Source organism: Symphalangus syndactylus, chromosome 1 (assembly GCF_028878055.3).
Source record: "Symphalangus syndactylus isolate Jambi chromosome 1, NHGRI_mSymSyn1-v2.1_pri, whole genome shotgun sequence".
NCBI classification, from domain to species: Eukaryota; Metazoa; Chordata; class Mammalia; order Primates; family Hylobatidae; genus Symphalangus; species Symphalangus syndactylus.
The window spans coordinates 66,476,969-66,496,574 of record NC_072423.2 but is presented as its reverse complement, the minus strand read 5'-3'; the positions used below and the strand labels follow the sequence as shown (position 1 = coordinate 66,496,574).

Here is a 19,606-nt window from a genome sequence, read left to right as displayed (position 1 = left end):
TTGAGCATGCCATCTGCTTCCAGTTGAGACCCTGACTGATACTCATTATACCAACAGCTGTATCAGTAAAAACTAGGAAACTCAAATTATCACATAAAAGTGATAGTTTATACAAAACATTTTCAGTGCTGTGTATACAAAACTTCAGCAATATATGCAACATTGTATTACATGTAAAGTTACAAAACTGTTAACTGTGCAGAGAGCATACCAAATCTTGGGAATATTCAAAACTCCAATTTTTTTCTCCCCCCCAGAGTTTCGTTCTGTCGCCCAGGCTGGAGTGCAGCGGTGCGATCTTGGCTCACTACAACCTCTGCCTCCCAGGTTAGAGCAATTCTTGTGCCTCAATCCCCCAAGTAGCTTGAATTACAGGCGTGTGCCACCATGCCCGGCTAAGTTTTGTATTTTTGAGAGAGTTTCGCCATGTTGGCTAGGCTGCTCTCGAACTACTAACCTCAGGTGATTCGCCCACCTCGGCCTCCCGAAGTGCTGGGATTACAGGCTGAGGTACGGTACGGGTACCTCATCTGCATCGGTACGGGTATAATAAATGATGACCTGCCTCTTAATTTATCAGGTGGCAAACTGAGGCTGTGGGCACTTAAAGAGACCTAGCATTTTCTAGCGCACTGCGTTCCTGGGTACGCTGGTGACAACCAGCGGCCTCGGGTCGGGAGCTGAGCCACTGGCCGGAATCTGCCGCTGAGCTAATGCACCCGCTCAGACCCGACTTCTCCCTCTAGGGCGCCGCTCCCAGGCAGGTCCCTTCACGAGTCTTCAATCCGGGCAGAGCAGGGTCCTGCGGAGGGCCGACCTGGCGCGAGGCCTCCTGCCTGCCCAGGTTCCCCGGCAGCCCTGAGGGAACCCTCCCGGGGTCAGCTCCTTATAGGCTGAGAAGGGAACGGCGGAAGGCGGAGTGCGCCCCGGGGAGCCGGGAGCTGGGACTGGAGCTCCCGTGGGGCCAAGTTCACGGGGTGCGGCCGCGCGGCCAATGAGCGCCCTCTATGCCCTGACTGTGCCCCGCCTCGCCGCGCTCCCGCCCTCCCGCCGCGCACTCAGTATCCCGACCAGTCATGACCGCACGGGTGGCGCGGCTACGGGGCGCAGGGGCCATGGTGCGCGGCAGGATCTCCCGGCTCTCGGTCCGGGACGTGCGCTTCCCCACGTCGCTTGGGGGCCACGGCTCGGACGCCATGGTAAGCGCGGCCTGCGCCCCGGGTCCCTCCCGCCCTACCGACTGCAGATCTGCAGGCCCCGGGTAGCTTCCCGACTTCGAACCCATTGCTTCTGTAAAGTGGGAGGCGCGCCTGGGGGAGACACTCGCTTTTCATGCCTTGGAGCAATTGTGTAAGTATCCAGAAACTTTCCACTCTCCTGGGTTTTTTCTTTGCTGGAGTTTAGAATATCCTGGTTTTACTTTTACGACTCACATTTTGCTGGAAATGGTAGAATGCATAATAGGCAATAGCAGCAAAATGATTTTGTTGGGTTCCCGCCAATGAAACCCTAGAGCACAGCGCTCGGTGGCTTCCTCTGTACCCTGAACGCGACGGGGTTCGCGGTGAGGGAGAATGGGAAGCCCGAGGCTGGGAGTTTTGAGTAGTGATCCCGCTTCCACAACTTGCTGTGTGACTTGGAGAAGTTCCAGACCTCTCTGGGTCTCGTAATGAAGGTGTCACAGTCGGGTTGAGAAACCAAGCGCGTGATAACTGCGTCACATGAGAGGGCGCTCTCATGAAATTACCTGCAAACACGGTTAGAAAGGATTGATGCAAATGCCAGTTCGTCTTAAGAGATGTAATAAAGTAAGGGCAGGAACTCTGACTCCTATCTAAATATTGAAGGTCTTTTTTGCTTACTGAGGGTGTTAGAGTGTTAGGCCTTCCCTCCCCTCCCCCGTCGAGAGCGGTGTTTCCCACATACAGTGGGTTCTGTGCAGGGTCTTCAGGGAGCCTGTTCCCCACTGTGTCCTCATTGTCCGTCTTAGTCCACTGATGAGATTGGCCGCGCTGGAAAAGCAGAGTTGTGTGGGTATGTAGTGAATGTGTGAAAGTATGCTGGGAAGTGAGGAACGGCAATGTTAGGAAAATGGTTACCAGTAGTGAGGGAAGGAAATGGGGTCACGGAGGGGACCACGAGGTCTCTAATTCCCATTGTAATGTTTTACTTCCTAAATTGGGTGGATGGCAAGCTGGTGTTCATTACATTATCTGTACTCTTTTTGTACCTGAAATGTTTTATAAAAATAGACCTCTCGTTAAAGTTATTAAATGCAAAAGAATGTCCTTTTTGAGATTAAGTTCATCCTGCATTTTTAAATTTTTATTTTATTCCATTTTATTTTAAAAATTTATTTATTTATTTATTTTGAGGCAGGGTCTCTTATCTGTTGCCCAAGCTGGAGTGCAGTGGTACTATCATGGCTCACAGCAGCCTTGACCTCCCTGGCTCAACCAATCCTCCCACCTCAGCCTCCCAAGTAGCTGGGACTACAGGTGTGCACCATGACACCCAGCTACTTTTTGTATTTTTTGTAGAGACAGGGCCCAGGCTGTCATCCTCTTTAAAATCTTCATGTTTCCTTTCTTATATGATGTTGGTAAATAACTTAAACACCCAGCAGGGAATCATTTATGAAACTCAAAATAAATGTTGGAAATTTTACTGGCTTGTAGAATCCAAACACTCAATCTCATGCAACTGCCTTTGCCTCTGTGAAGCTTTAGCAGCTGTGGCTAAGTCACACAATCTTTCCAAGCCTAGGTTTCTCATCTGTAAAATGGGTATAATAATATTCACTGTATACATGTAAATGAGATACCTGTAAAGAGCCTGGCTCAGAGAAGGCCGTCAGTAAAGTTGGCTATAGGCCAGGCATGAGGGCTCACACCTGTAATCCTAAGTGGAGGCCTAGGCAGGAGGATCACTTGAGCCCAGGAGTTCAATTACAGTGAGCTATGATCGTGCCACTGCACTCCAGCCTGGGCACTGGATGACACAGTGAGACCCTGTTTCTAAAGAAAAAAGGAGGGGTTGGCTGTAATTACTATTCACTCGGAGGAAACTGAAGCAGAAGGAATCCCTAATCTAGACTTGACTTTGAATTTGTGAAATGTTAAGACAGCCTGGTTTGGCTGAGCTTGGTGGTTCAAGCCTATAATCCCAGCACTTTGGAAGGCCGAGGCAGGTGGATCGCTTGAGCCCAGGAGTTCGAGACCAGCCTGAGCAACATAGTGAGACCTCGTCTCAACAAAAAAATACAAAAATTAGCTGGTCGTAGTTGCGTGCACCTGTGGTCCTAGCCACTCAGGAGGCTGAGATGGGAGGATCTCTTGAGCCCAGGAGGTCGAGGCTGCAGTGAGCTGTAATTGTGTCACTGCACTCCAGCCTGGGTGACAGAGAGAGACCCTGTCTCAAAAGACAGCCTGGTTTACTGTAGAATAATTCAAGAAATGGAATTTGCCTCTGGGCCTGAGTGGTGTCTAACACAGGGTGAGGAGACATTATCTAACACCAGTATTGCAAGCTCATAAATACTTAAGCATTTTATCTTAGGGAGATAGGGCGTATGTTGTGTGCCAACTCTCAAGTGCCTTCTTATTAGAATGAGCTGTTTTGCAGTTCACCATGGAGATGGCTTCACATGCCCTCGAGGCATGCTGGACCATCAGCACTTAGCAGCAAAGTGAGCCTCCCTGATCAGAAGTAGGATATTTTCAAGAAAGAGCGGTAAAGCTGTCCTCAAAATCTGCTAAAGACTCCTGCTTTTTTTTTTTTTTTTTTTTTTAGACAGAGTCTCGCTTGTCGCCCAGCCTGGAGTGCAGTGGTGCGATCTCATCTCACTGCAACCTCTGCCTCCCAGGTGCAAATGATTAAATGATTCTCGTGCCTCAGCCTCTGGAGTAGCTGTGATTACAGGTGTGCACCACCACGCCCGGCTAATTTTTGTATTTTTGGTAGAGACGGGGTTTCACCATGTTGTCCAGGCTGGTCTCGAACTCCTGAGCTCAGGTGATCCACCTGCCTCGGCCTCCCAAAGTGCTAGATTACAGGCATGAGCCACTACGCCGGGCTTACCTCCTTCTTAATCTGAAATCTACTTCTGTTCCTTTCTTCTCTGTGAATTGCCCTTGTTATTTCTCCTTCGGCTGTCCTTACCCTCGGATACATTTTCTGCTGTCGGCCGCCTCCTCTTCGTGTGCTCTCTCCCCTCATGGCCTCCTGCCTTTCTGACAGCTCCTTCTTCCTCCACTGGCCCCTTTTTCCCTCTCTGAGGCTCAGGCCTCAGCATCTTTCCGGTCTCCCTACACACTCCCATGAAGACCCTCTCCGCATTCTGACTTCGGTGCCACCCTTTATGCCGGAGACTCCCAGATCTCATTTCCGGATCTGCCTCCTTAACTGACAGGTCTGGATACTTCCTGTTGGGTTTTTCACCTTCATGCTAAACGCGGTTTGTCTAAATCGGAAGTCAACTTCCATACCCTGCCGCCCCTCCCTCCTGACCCATCTTGGATCATTCCGCTAATCACAGGGACCCAAAAGCTTCAAGTCACTTTTGGCTCATCTCATCCTGTTGACCCTCATCTGAGGCTTCAGTGAAAGTTTTCCATTTTCCATTCCTGGAACCCAGAAACTTCCTATGGGTCTTTAATTCCTCTTCTTGGAACCCAGAACTTCCTCTTCTTGGAAGTTCCAAGAAACTTCCTCTTCTTGGAACCCAGAAACTGCCTATGGGTCTTTAATTCTTGGAGTCTCCTTCTCAGCCTCATCGCTCAACTCCTTCAGGAACCCAATGGCTCAGCCAACCCAGGATGGGCACCAACACTTGAATACACTCCAGTCTCTCCCTCTTCTGACCTCTTTACTTTCTGCACTGCTGCTGCTACCTCGCCTGAGATATTCCTCCCTCCCAGACCCTTCACTCCCCTTCCCACTGCTGAGGAGCTCCCCTTCTTCGACCGGCCAGCTCAGATTCTGTCTTCATGGTAAAGCCTTCTCCCTCTTCAAGAAGCACATTCAGCTAACAGTGCTCTCTGCTGGTCGTTCATAGTTTGCATCTCTCCCAGGCCTTATCATGTTCTGCCTTGTATTATTAAGGTTTTTTTTTAACCATGGCTTTTTATTTATTTATTTTAGAGATGGGGTCTCGCTTTGTTGCCCAGGCTAGTCTCGAACTCCTGGGCTCAAACAATCCTCCTGTCTTGGCCTCCCAAAGTGTTGGGATTACAGGCATGAACCACCATGCCCGTCCTATAACCAGGTCTTCTCAAATGTAACCTCCTCAAGGGCAGCCATATCTGTAACCCCCTAGCAAGCTGCACCAGCTCTGACACGTAGTTGGTGCTCAGCGATGCATCACACTGATTTCCTGCCACTGGGCTGTGACACCAGACTCAGGGCTCCCAGCCATCACATACAGCTCCCTCAGCCACGACACCCCCAATACAGGGATTTAAAGTCTGCCTTCATAATTTACTTGTGGCTGGGCATGGTGGCTTACACCTATAATCCTAGCACTTTGGGAGGCCATGGCAAGTGGATCACCTGAGGTCAGGAGTTCAAGACCAGCCTGGCCAACATGGCAAAATCCCGTCTTTACTAAAAAAAAAAAAAAAGTGGGCATAGTGGTGGGTGCCTGTAATCCCAGCTACTTGGGAGGCTGAGGCAGAAGAATCGCTTGAATCCAGGAGGCAGAGGTTGCAGTGAGCCAAGATCATGCCACTGCACTCCAGCCTGGAGAACAGAGTGAGAGTCAGTCTCAATAATAATAATAATAATAATAAAACATTATTTACTTGTGGTGTGACCTTTTGCAAATTACTAAACCTCCTTAAAACTTCATTTCCTCTTCTCTAATAAGGATAAGAGCACCTAGTTTATAATACTGTTATAAGATTAAATTAAACCATATAGAGCTCTTAGAATATAGTGTGTTTGGCACAATAAATATTATAGAATAATAACAGTAATAAATTGTCATAGCCTTATGCAAAATTCTTCTTTATGAATGCATTCAGATCTTCTGCCTGGCTTTTTGGGGTCTCCATTATTCCACAACATAGAACAAAACAAAAAATGAGTGAATTAATCTCGAAGCTTTACTTCTTCATTTTCCCCCACTGGTGTCTGAACTTTTGCCAATGTATTTTCAGCCCTGCTATAAACTGCTGTAAGTGAGATCACTCCAATTTTATGCAACAGTTTTCTGAACCTTTGGCTTGTTCAATTTGAGGCTGCTTGTGAATGTAACTTCGTTCAAAGAGCTGACAGAGATAGCTGCGAGTGAAAACTCCTTGGCTTAAAATTGAGCCCCTGCTGGGCATGATGGCTCATGCCTGTAATCCCAGCACTTTAAAAGGCCCAAGCGGGGGAATCACTAGAGTTCTGGAGTTTGAGACCAGCCTGGGCAACATGCAAGACTCCATCTGTATTTTTTTATTTAAAAAATAAATAAATAAAATTGAGCCTCATTTTTTGACCTAATTGAAAATGGGTGATAAAAATGTATACATTGCAACCAGGTGCGGTGGCTCACACTTGTAATCCCAGCACTTTGGGAGGCCGAGGCAGGCAGATCACCTGAGGTCAGGAGTTCAAGACCAGCCTGGCCAACATGGTGAAACTTTGTCTCTATTAAAAATACAAAAATCAGCCAAGTGTGGTGGCACGTGCCTATAATCCCAGCTACCCGGGAGGCTGAGGCAGGAGAATCGCTTGAACTTGGGAGGCTGCAGTTGCAGTGAGCTGAGATCGCACCACTGCACTCCTGCCTAGGTGACAGAGCAAGACTGTCAAAAAAAAAAAAGTATATATATATACATTGCTCTTGTTGAAACACTTTGGATCTTTCAGGAGGACATTCCTTTTCTCCATTCAGAGCCCTTTGTTTTCTTTGGGGTATAACAACAGTTCCTTCTATGGGAGCTCTTGTAGCATGGCCCCTGTGGCATTGTCTGTCCTCATGTGACATCATTCTCATGGTTCTTTTTGGGTTTCTCACACTGGCATTGTTTCGGGGGGGAATTTCTCTCCTGCAGCACACGGACCCTGACTACTCAGCTGCCTATGTCGTCATAGAAACTGATGCAGAAGATGGAATCAAGGGGTGTGGAATTACCTTCACTCTGGGAAAAGGCACTGAAGTTGGTGAGTTGAAGATTCTCTCGAGGTTCCAGAATGCTTAATTTTCAGATGAGATTCTAATTTAGATTCTTAGATTCATTAGAATCTTGATTTAGATTCAGTTCTGATCTTGTTTTTCTCTGTATTTACACCGCTCAAAGTGAGTAAAAACAGCGTTTCATGGTTTGTTATTTATTTCACTGGGAGAAATTTAAAAGTGACAGAATTTGGCCTCTCTCCTTGCAGTCATCTCTAGCCTGTTAGAAAATCGTTGGCTCTTAGTCTGTTTCTCTGTGTCCAATGACAGCTACAAGGATGTTTTTCACCTGCCTTTCACCTGGGGCCACTGTCAAGCTTTGACAACCTGCAGTGGGCAAGTAACCAAGGGCAATGAAAGGGAGGAGACGTGAGTTCCCACAGCAAAAAAGGCTCATTGTGATGTGCACAGCGAGTCTACTTGCTTTTCAATATATATATGTATATATTTTTGAGACAGAGTCTCACTCTGTCGCCCAGGCTGGAGTGCAGTGGTGCAATCTCAGCTCACTGCCACCTCTGCCTCCTAGGTTCAAGTAATTCTCCTGCCTCAGCCTCCCGAGTAGCTGGGATTACAGGTGCCCACCACCATGCCCAGCCAATTTTTGTATTTTTAATAGAGACGGGGTTTCACCATGTTGGCCAGGCTGGTCTCGAACTCCTGACCTCAAACGATCCTCCTGTCTCAGCCTCGCAAAGTTCTGGGATTACAGTTGTGAGCCACCACACCTGGCCTTTTCAAAATATTTCACACCAAATCGGTTTCAAGTTCACTATTTTCATGGCGAAAAAGGGCTTTGGCCCCACCCAGTATCGGAAGTCTCCTTTGGGGAAGAGCAGATTCTTTAAGATGCGTACCGAGCTGTGTATACGTCATTCTTTTTTTATTTGCATTTTCTATTTTCTTAAACAGAAGACACAGAACATAACTTTTTTCAGAGCTGGATGTGATCTCAATGGTGATCTTGAGCCATCTAACTTTTTAGAGAGAAGAAAACTGAGGCACAGGCAGCTACCCAGCAAGTCATGGCAAAACCACCTGACTGTCCGGAGCACTTTCTCTTCAGAACTTTTAAATGCAACTCTTTTTGAATACATAATACCTACACATGGTACAAAATTCAAGAAATACAAAACAGTGGCCTTTGCCAGATCAATTTCAGTGGATTATTAGGGCCTGAAGCCAAATTATGATAGATTGAAGGGTAAGGGTCTAGAAGGAGGGAAAAGAGTTTCTCTAACTTCAGTGGTAGTGTGACACCTTTCCTGTGGATATTTGCACCATCAGCACTCTCAGTAGTTGTAGAAAAAAATCTTGGCCCATTGAGAGATTTTAAATTGTTAAGCATATAAAAGAAGTGTGTGAGTTTGTGAGTGTGTGTATGTGTGAATGGCAAGGGAACCTTCCTTGAACTTTCAATGGACACTGCCCGGGTGGCTGCTGTTTCTGCTCTTCACAGGGCTGGCAGTCAGTTGTCCAGCAAGTCAGTCCTTCTACAGACTTCTCCTGAGTGCTGCCATGCATCAAGCACCAAAGTAATTTTAAAAAGAGAAAGATAGGCCGGGCGTGGTAATTCACGCCTGTAATCCCAGCACTTTGGGAGGCTGAGGCGGGCAGATTGCTTGAGTCAAGCAGTTCAAGACCAGCCTGGTCAACATGGTGAAACCCTGTCTTTACTAAAAATACAAAAATTACCTGGCCGTGGTGATGTGTGGCTGTAATTTCAGCTACTCAGGAGGCTGAGGCATGAGAATTGCTTAAACCTGGGTGTTGGAGTTTGCAGTGAGCCGAGATTGCACCACTGCACTCCAGTCTGGGTGAAAGAGCGAGACTCCATCCCCCCCCCCCAAAAAAAAAAAGATAAAGAAGACAGAATCTCACATACAAGGAGCACACAAACTTATTGGGGAAGTGGACATAAAAGAAATGATCATAGCGCAGTCTGAGAATTACTATTTTTTTAAATTATGTGCAAGTTTTACAGAGAGAAGATATATTAGGCTGTTCTTTTTTTTTTTTTTTTTCCTTTTCTTTTTGGAGACAAGAGTCTTGCTCTGTCACCCAGCCTGGAGTGCAGTGGTGCAATCTCGCTCACTACAACCTCCACCTCCTGGGTTCAAGCAATTTTTATGCCTCAGCCTCCCGAGTAGCTGGGTTTACAGGCACACACCACCATGCCGGGCTAGTTTTTATATTTTTAGTAGAGATGAGGTTTCACCATGTTTGGTCAGGCTGGTCTCCTGACTTCAAATGATCTGCCCACTCTGGCTTCTCAAAGTGCTAAGATTATAGGCATGAACCACCACTCTGAGCCAGGCTGTTTTTGCATTGCTATAAAGGAGTACCAGAGACTGGGTAATTTATAAAGAAAAAGAGGTTTAATTGCCTCATGGTTCTGCAGGTTTTACAGAAAGCATGATGCCAGCTACTCAGCTTCTAGGGAGGCTTCAGGACACTTACAATCATGGTGGAAGGTGAAGGGGGAGCAGGCACGTCCTATGTCGAAAGGAGGAAGAGAAAAGGAATGGGGAGGTGATACACACTTTTAAGCCACCAGATCTCACGAGAACTCACTATCTCAAAGACAGTACCAATGGGATGGTGCTAAACCATTCATGAGAAATCCACCTCCAAGATCTAATAATCACCTCCCACCAGGCCCTGCGTCCAACACTGGGGATTACATTTCAACATGAAATTTGTGCAGAATGTCTAAACCATATCAGGGGTAACATCACTCTGTCCAAAAGGCTCAGGGAAGGCTTCAGAGCAGAAGTAACGCTTTGAGGTGAGTCTCGAAGAGCAAACAGGAATTTGCCAGGCAGAGAGAGGAGACCATACTGTGAATCAGTCCCCCTTTTCTCCATTAAGTAAACAATTTACTGTTAAAGTTTTCCCCAAAGTAGTAACCACTTACTAAGATAGAGCTGTGAGCTGTGTTTCTGCTTATTCTGCAACTTTAATTGTCCCTTGTTTGTAAGTTGAGTACTTTATGAAGCCACTGTCTTTCTCCATACTGCAAACCCTACAGCACAGCCCCCAAAGGTTGCATAAAACTCAGTGAGCTTACAAGATATGTTAGACAGGCCATTGGACCCACTCTCTGTTAACAGCCAAGACTTTAAACTTTGCTGACTTGGGCACACTTCGTGGAGGGGCCCTGGGCACTAAGACAGATAAGAAGCTCTTCTGGGATGGGTGCTGAGCTCAGTGTTTAGGGCCCTCACTTCCCCTCCCCTCCCCCATTCCCAGCCCCACACCGCTGTCCTGGTGGATGTCTCAGGCATGGGTACATCAATTTCCATCTCTCCATGACTTTAATTAATGACTCTTTTGTGCTAAGGGTTTTGGCTTCCGCCTTTTTCAGACCGCAACATGACAGAACCCATTTTAACTTTAACCTTGCTACATATTTCAGGTGACTCACTGCAGTCTCACTGAATGTGTTACACAGCACTCACGCTAAAGATGAAAAATTCCATTAGCTCATCCTGGTTCTTCTGCTTACTTACCTAATCATCCGTTTATGATTAAAAAAAAATAGGGTTACTGTGAAGAGAGTGTTTGTGTGTGACAGAGACAGAGGGTTGTTTTTCAAATGTATAGAATACACCAATGTAGTTTTTGGTTGGGTATTTTTTAAAAGCATGACTTTATTAAATTTACTTAATTAATATTCATTTTTATCCTTTTTTCTTTATGTTTTAAAAGTTTTTATTATTTATTAATTTGTTTGAGATAAGGTCTTCCCCTGTCGCCCAGGCTGGAGTGCAGTGGTGCAATCATGGCTCATGCAGCCTTGACCTTCCAGACTCAAATGATTGTCCCACCTCAGCTTCCCGAGTAGCTGGGACCACAGGCACAAGCCACCATGCCTAGCTAAATGGTTTTTTTTTTGAGAGACAGAGTCTTGCTGTGTTGCCCAGGCTGGAGTGGAGTGGTGCAATCTTGGCTCACTGCATCCTCCACCTCCGAGGTTCAAACGATTCTCCTGCCTCAGCTTCCCAAGTAGCTGGGGCTACAGATGTGTGCCACCATGCCCAGCTAATTTTTGTATTTTTAGGAAAGACAGCGTTTCACTATATGTTGGCCAGGCTGGTCTCAAACTCCTGACCTCAGGTGATCCACCCACCTCAGCCTCTGAAAGTGGTAGGATTGCAGGTGTGAGCCACCACACCTGACCTGGGGTTTTTTTGGGTTTTTTTTTTTTTTTCTTAAAAAAAAATTTTTTTTTTTTTTTTGAGTTGGAGTTTCGCTCTTGTTGCCCAGGCTGGAGTGCAGTAGCACAATCTCTGCTCACTGCAACAACCACCTCCCGGATTCAAGCGATTCTTCTGCCTCAGCCTCCCAAGTAGCTGGGACTACAGGTACCTGCCACCACGCTGGGCTAATTTTTGTATTTTTTGTAGAGACAGGGTTTCGTCATTTTGCCCAGACTGGTCTTGAACTCCTGAACTCAAGCAATCTGCCTGCCTCAGCCTCCCAAAGTGATGGGATTGCAGGCATAAGCCATAAGCCACCATGCCTGGCCTGTTTCTGTTTTATTTTATTTATTTATTTATTTATCTATGTATTTATTTATTTTTGAGACAGAGTCTCACTCTTTCACCCAGGCTGGAGTGCAGTGGTGTGATCTCGGCTCACTGCAACCTCCGCCTCCCGGGTTCAAGCAATTCTCCTGCCTCAGCCTCCTGAGTAGCTGGGATTACAGGTGCCCACTATCACGCCAGCTAATTTTTTTTTTTTTTTTTTTTTGAGTCGGAGTCTCGCTCTGTCACCCAGGCTGGAGTGCAGTGGCACGATCTCGGCTCACTGCAAGCTCTGCTTCCTGGGTTCACGCCATTCTCCTGCCTCAGCCTCTTTAGTAGCTGGGACTACAGGTGCCTGCCACCACACCTAGCTAATTTTTTTGTATTTTTAGTACAGATGGGTTTTCACCACGTTAGCCAGCATAGTCTCGAACTCCTGAACTCAGGTGATCCACCCGCCTCGGCCTCCCAAACTGCTGGGATTACAGGCGTGAGCCACCGTGGCCAGCCTTGTTTTTTTTTTTTAAGACTTTATTTTCTTAGAGTAGTTTTAGGTTCACAGCAAAACTGAATGGAAGTTACAAAGATTTCCCACATACCCCTGTCCCCACACAGGCACAGCCTCCCTCATTATCAACATTCTGCCCAGAGTGGCCCATTTGGTACAACTGATGAACCTGCACTGGCACATCATGATCACCCAAAGTCTGTAGTTTACAATAGGGGTCACTCTTAGGTTTGGACACATGTATAATAATATGTACAATGTAGACTAAGTTAGTTTTTAAAAAAAATATAGAAAAAGATATACAAAGAAAGAATTTTTAAATAGACAAAATTTTAAAAAACCCAGCCTTAAGAGTTTATGACACCACTCTTACTTCAGACACCCACAAGTCACCCACAGACTTTACTCAATGTCCTTCCAGTGCTAGAGGCTCCAGAGAATTGAAGTCCCTGAGCAGATAGAATCATAAGAGAAAACCTCCTGGGTTTAGTTGCCAAGAAGCTGCTTTCAAGGGCCTTTTTTTTCTTTTCCAAGTCAATTTCCTGCCACAGCCAAAATTTCTCTTTTTTTTTTTTCTTTTTGAGGCGGAGTTTCGCTCTTGTCGCCCAGACTGGAGTGCGATGGCGTGATCTTGGCTGGCTCACCGCAACCTCTGCCTCCCAGGTTCAAGCGATTCTCATACCTCAGCCCCCACAAGTAGCTGGGATTACAGGCATGCGCCACCATGCCCAGCTAATTTTTGTATTTTTAGTAGAGACAGGGTTTCACCATGTTAATCAGGTTGGTCTCATACTCCTGACCTCAGGTGATCCGCCCGCCTCAGCCTCCCAAAGTGCTGGGATTACAGGCATGAGCCACCGTGCCTGGCCTCACAACCCAAATTTCTATTGAATGCAACAAATTCTAGTTTCCTGTTGAGCAAGAAAAATCCATACGCTGTAGATGAATACATAAGTGCTGCTTGTGCACTCTGAGAGTCATAAAAATGAGATCATCCTTAGCTTTTGTTAAGTGCATTTGGTATTGTGACATGAAGCAGAGGTATGCTTCAGTCAGTGATTTATAGCAACAATCAAATCCCTGAGACGGTGGTTTGATGTCAATAATAACGTACCTCACTGTGAGTCACTGACTTACTTCAGATTTTCTTTAATTCAAGAGCATCAACCTTCAAGAAGTGAGGAGGATTCTGTCTTCTCACAATTCTAGGGAATGAATGTCTGAACCAGAATGATTGTGTATCCCATTAACAAAAGCCCTAGAGAACCTGGAATGGCTGGTTCAGCCCTAAGTGCTATATCTGGCCAAAAGTGTGCAATCATCCGAGAGCTGTTTCACCCTTAGCCAGGCATGTGCTAAAAGCTTGGGGCATCATTTTATTTCTTTTTCTTGAGACGGAGTTTCACTCTTGTTGCCCAGGCTGGAGTGCAATGGCATGGTCTCAGCTCACTGCAACCTCCACCTCCTGGGTTCAAGTGATTCTCCTCCCTCTGCCTCCCAAGTAGCTGAGATTACAGGCACCTGCTACCATGCCCAGCTAATTTTTGTATTTTTAGTAGAGATGGGGTTTCACCATGTTGGCCAAGCTGGTCTCAAACTCTTGACCTCAGGTGATCCACCCGCCTTGGCCTCCCAAAGTGCTAGGATTACGGACATGAGCCACCGCGCCCAGCCTGGGGCACCACTTTCAAACTGTCCTTCTCAAGATCTTATTGATAGTAAAACTGTACCTCTACAACTGTCCTATTAAATGACCGAAAACTTTTACTATTGAATCCACGGCAGCACCAAACAAATTTATCAAAACGTTTTGGAATACATTCCTTTCTTTGCAGCTAAGTTGATGGCTTGATTCAATTATTGTGGCCATTTACACAACATAGGCTAAATGTTTCCTAGAATTGGCAAAGGGTCAAAGGGTTACTTATTCATCATCTTAAATAACACAAGAAAGCCTTTTTATTATTATTATTATTATTTGAGACAGGGCCCAGCTCTGTCACCTAGGCTGGAGTGCAGTGGCACAATCTCAGCTCACTGCAACCTGTGCCTCCAAAGCTAAAGTGATCCTCCTACCTCAAGTGATCCTCCTACCTCAGCCTCCCGAGAGGCAGGGACCACAGGCGCACCACCACAACCGGCTAATTTTTGTATTTTTTGTAGAGATGATGTCTTGCCACACTGCCCAGGCTGGTCTCAAATTCCTGAGCTCAAGTGATCCACCCACCTCAGCCTCCCAAAGTGCTGGCATTATGGGAGTGAGTGCCAGGTCCAAGAAATCCTTTCAAAGTAAAATACCACAGGACATGGTGGCTCACACCTGTAATCCCAATACTTTGGGAGGCCGAGGTGGGAGGATTGCTTGAGCCCAGAGTTCCAGAACCTCCCCACCCTCCCTGCCCCATGCAACATAGCAAGACCTTGTCACTACAAAAAATTTAAAAATTAGCTGATGTGGTGTTGCGTGTAGGTCCTAGCTACTCAGGAGGCTGAGACAAAAAGATTGCTTGAAGCTAGGCATTCAAGATTACAGTGAGGTGCTGGGTGCAGTGTCTCACGCCTGTAATCCCAGCAATTTTGGTGGCTGAGGCAGGTGTATCACTTGAGCTCAGGAGCTCAAGACCAGCCTGGGAAGCATGGTGAAACCCTGTCTCTACCAAAAATACAAGAAATTAGCTGGGCATGGCTGCTCGAGCCTGTGGTCCTAGCTACTCAGGAGGCTGAGGTGGAAGGATCACTTGAGCCCAGGAGGCGGAGATTGCAATGAGCCTAGATCCCGCCACTGCACTCCAGGCTGGGTGACAGAGTGAAACCCTGTCTCTAAAAAATAATAATAATAATTAAAGGTACCAAAAATAAATAATTGATGGTAATGCTGACCCAAATTAAGTTTAACCTTCAAATTACTTATGAAAAATGTAGTATATCATAAGAAAGTCAATAGTAAGAAGTTTCATGTTTGTTAAGACAGTGTTTTCATATATTTTAACATTTTACATATAAATGGTATGCTAATTGCAAATTCATTTTATTTAATGTTTAATAGTTTATGTTATGAATTCAAGGCATTTTCTATACTTGTCAATAATGAAAAGGCATTTCTCTTTTTAAAAATTCTAGTAAGTCAGCCTTCTTATTCCTTAGGAACATGAACTGGCATGGTTTGGTTTTGAATCTGATTGTTCAAACACTTTACGAAGTGAATAGGAAAATAATTTGGGAACATTATTTAAACTCGTCAGTCTATGATTCTGTTTTTCACGTGACAGCCAATCACAATGTGTTCTCTACTGAGGAAGTTTAGCTCAGTATATGGATTAACACGTGTTCTACTTGTGTAATATTTCTTATGACAACCACAGAAAACATATGGGGCCAGGCACAGTGGCTCATGCCTGTAATCCCAGAACTTTGGGAGGCCAAGGCGGGTGGATCACTTGAGCGCAGTAATTTGAGACCAGCCTGGGCAGCATGTCAAAACTGCGTCTCTACAAAAAATACCAAAATTAACCAGGTGTGGCGGCACATGCCTGTAATCCTAGCTACTCAAGAAGCTGAGGTGGGAGGATTACCTGAGCCGGGGAGGTCAAGGTTGCGGTGAGCCGTGATCATGCCACTGCACTCCCGCCTGGGTGACAGAGTGAGACCCTGCCTAAAAAAGAAAAGAAAAGAAAAGAAAACATATTCGATGCAATTTTAAAAAGAATATACCTTTGAGTTGGAGTCTCGCTCTTGTTGCCCAGGCTGGAGTGCAATGGTGCAATCTCTGCCTCCTGGGTTCAAGCGATTCTCCTGCCTCAGCCTCCTGAGTAGCTGGGATTACAGGTGCACACCACTGCGCCCTGCTCATTTTTGTATTTTCAGTAGAGACAGGGTTCCACCATGTTGGCCAGGCTGATCTGGAACTCCTCATCTCAAGTGGTCCGCCCGCCTTGGCCTCCCAAAGTGTTGAGATTACAGGCATGAGCCACCGCGCCTGGCCTAGATTTAATTTTTTCATAAAATGTTCACATTCGTTTGTTTGTGATGTTCTCAGGTGTTAATTTCTTGACCTAATATAAAAACATAAACAAGAGTTCAATCCTTTTTAAATAGTTGTCTGTGCTGTGAATGCCCTCGCCCACCATGTGCTCAACAAGGACCTCAAGGACATCGTTGGTGACTTCAGAGGCTTCTATAGGCAGCTCACAAGTGATGGGCAGCTCAGATGGGTAAGGGACCTATTTTGTAAAATGCTTACATAAGTAATATTATCAAGGTCTGAGGTATCCTTTGAGTGCAACAAATGTGAAGATAGAGATGGGTTTGTTTATTTATTTATTTTATGAGATGGAGTCTCACTCTATCACCCAGGTTGGAGTGCAGTGATGCAATTTTAGCTCACTGCAACCTCCGCCTCCTGGGTTCAAACAATTCTCCTGCTTCAGCCTCCTGAGTAGCTGGGACTACAGGCATGCACGGCTAATGTTTGTAATTTTAGTAGAGATGGGGTTTGGCCACGTTGGCCAGGCTGGTCTCGAACTCCTGACCTCAAGTGATCCACCTTCCTCAGCCTCCCAAAGTGCTGGGATTACAGGCGTGAGCCACCACGCCCAGCCTAGAGATGGGTTTATAATTTTAAAGTAGAACATTTTATTCAGTTAAATTTGGGCTTGAGTCATTTACATCATCAGTATTTTGAGGTAAACAACTCAAAATAAGTAAGACTGATGATGTAAATGACTCAAGCCCAAATTTAGCTGAATAAAATGTTCTACTAAGGAGATAAGGTCCTGAGATTTGGGTTCTGAGAGCTATCTCTTCTCTAAGGACCTCATCTCCTCCTCCCTGAATTGGAAAGTGGTCTAGAGGATAAAGTACTAAATGGGCAATCTTTTTATGGAGAAATAATGTGAGTAGTATTAGAGATATAAGAGAAGGTCAGGCCGGGCGTGGTGGCTCACGCCTGTAATCCCAGCACTTTGGGATTCCAAGGCAGGCGGATCACGAGGTCAGGAGATCGAGACCATCCTGGCTAACATGGTGAAACCCCGTCTCTATTAAAAATTCAAAAAATTAGCCAGGCGTGGTGGCGGGCGCCTGTAGTCCCAGCTACTCAGGAGACTGAGGCAGGAGAATGGCCCGAACTTGGGAGGCGGAGCTTGCAGTGAGCCGAGATCGCACCACTGCACTTGGGCCTGGGAGACAGAGTGAGACTCTGTCTCAAAAAAAAAAAAAAAAAAGAGAGATGTAAGAGAAGATCATTAAAGAGAAAACAGTAAGAGAAGAGAAAATTTAAAAAGATGGAAGACCTTGTACCTTTTATGTGTTTGGTATTTGAACTATACATTCAAGGCATGAAAAAGTGAGGCTCTGGAGAAAGGATTCCAACACAGCAAGGTGAATTCAATACCCTGACCTTGCCCTTTGTCCCGTGATACTGGATTTTGTCTTTTCCTAACCCAGCTCAGTCTCCCATCCATGAACTGAGAAGGGCACAAGAGAACATACTTTCAATAGTGCCTGGGATTTCATCTTTTACTTTATACAGAGAATATTAAACTTACCTTGAAAGATGTCACCTTGAAGAAGTTCCCATTGGCTGAATCTGGGACAATTTGAGCATCCATATAAATATGATCATAATGGCTTATAATCCATTGAATAAAATCCATGAGTCCATTCAGATAATGAACAATCGGCTGGGCACAATAGCTCACGCCTATAATCCCAGCACCTTGGGGCTGAAGCAGGAGAATCACTTAAGGCTAGGAGTTCAAGACCAGCCTGGGCAGCATAGTTGAGACCCCCATCTGTACTTTTTAAAAATAAAAATAATAAAATAAAAAATTTTTAAGGAGGTAATAAACAACAAGGTCAAGCCCACCATTACAGCTGATTAAAATCTAATAAATATAAATGGAATGATAATATCAGAAAATCACCATAACTGTCATAGCTACAATTAATTGAGGCAAGTGTCATCAAGGGATGCCCAAATTTTGGGACAATAATAACCTCCTTACTTGGAAAATGAAATGGTAACTTCACAGTGGAGAAACCAAATGGACACTAAGTTACCCAAGTGGTAAAAGTTAACAATCCTAATAATAAAACAAAATGACATAATCACTTATGTAGTATTGATGCCAAAAAATGTATTACCTGAATCTAGTCATGAAGGAACTCCAGATCAACCCAAATTGAGGGGTGCTGTACAAATCAACTGGCCTGTACTCTTTTAAAATGCTAATAACATTTTTTAAAAAAGAAGAAAAATTATTCCAGGTAAAAAGAGACTAAAGAGGCATGACGACTAAATGCAATACGTGATCCCAGATGGGATATGGATTAGGGTAAAATAAAATACATTATTGGAAAAAACTGGTGACATTTGAGTATGGACTGGCCTTTAGATAACAATATTCTATCAATGTTGTATTACCTGAGTGTAATCATTGTACTAAGGTTATGTAAGAAAATATCCTTGTTTTCAAGAACTATACACTAATGTATTTAGGGTTAAAAGAGCATGATATTTGCAACTTTACTCAAACGGTTCAGAAAAAAAGAAGTACGTGTGTGTGTGTGTGTTATATGTATATACATACATACATATATATGTATATATAGAGAGAGAGAGAAGAGAGGAAAACACAGGTGTTTTTCCTACTATTCTTAAAACTCTTCAGTAGGTTAGCAACTGCTTTTTTTTAAACTTAACCTTTAGATGGGTTTCTATTGCTGCCTTTTAATTCTTGAGATGTGTCCCTGGATGGAAGACCTAAATATCTTTCTCTCTCTCTCTCTTTTTTTTTTTTTTTTTTTGAGACAGAGTCTTGCTCTGTTGCCCAGGCTGGAGTGCAGTGGTGCGATCTTGGCTCACTGCAACCTCCACCTTCTGGGTTCAAGTGATCCTCTCACCTCAGCCTCCCGGGTAGGGACTACAGGCACAAACCACCACGCCTGGCTCATTTTTCTATTTTCAGTAGAGATGGGGTTTCACCATGTTGGCCAGGCTGGTCTTGGTCCCAAAGTCCTGGGATTACAGGTGTGAGCCATCACACCCAGCCCTCTTTTTCATTTCTAAAAAGTGCTGTTGTACTTTGCTTCCTAACCAGATTGGTCCAGAGAAGGGCGTGGTGCACCTGGCGACAGCGGCCGTCCTAAACGCGGTGTGGGACTTGTGGGCCAAGCAGGAGGGAAAGGTAACTCCTCTCACAAACGCTTAGGAGGCTCCTGGGAGCTGCACGACACTGACTTTCCCTATGCACAGAGGAAAGACAGACACACTGCAGCCCCCAAAAGGAAATACAGATAATTGCTCTGGTGTTTTTTTCTCCCCTGAGAGGTTTTGGCAGTAGGTAGGGAACTGCAGGAGAAGGAGAAAGAGGAGACGGGATGGCGGAAGGCGCAGGCAGCAGT

General features: G+C 45.3%; 1 protein-coding gene across 8 annotated transcripts in view; it reads left to right on the top strand.

Annotated features, from left to right (window-relative positions):
* Nucleotides 1–1,027: 1,027 nt before the first annotated feature.
* ENOSF1 (enolase superfamily member 1) overlaps nt 1,028–19,606 on the top strand; it is a 39,415-nt gene continuing 20,836 nt past the window's right edge. For 2 of the 8 annotated variants that reach the window (XM_063640745.1, XM_063640738.1), the window contains exons 1-4: nt 1,045–1,199; nt 7,044–7,152; nt 16,298–16,413; nt 19,303–19,389. In XM_063640745.1, coding sequence (XP_063496815.1) covers nt 1,077–1,199; nt 7,044–7,152; nt 16,298–16,413; nt 19,303–19,389 — 435 coding nt within the window. In that variant the 5' untranslated portion in view covers nt 1,045–1,076. Of the gene's footprint in view, nt 1,351–1,701; nt 2,035–7,043; nt 7,153–16,297; nt 16,414–19,302; nt 19,390–19,606 lie in introns of those variants that run through there. The other 6 variants (XM_055236828.2, XM_055236809.2, XM_055236818.2 and 3 more) reach the window with 6 other exon arrangements.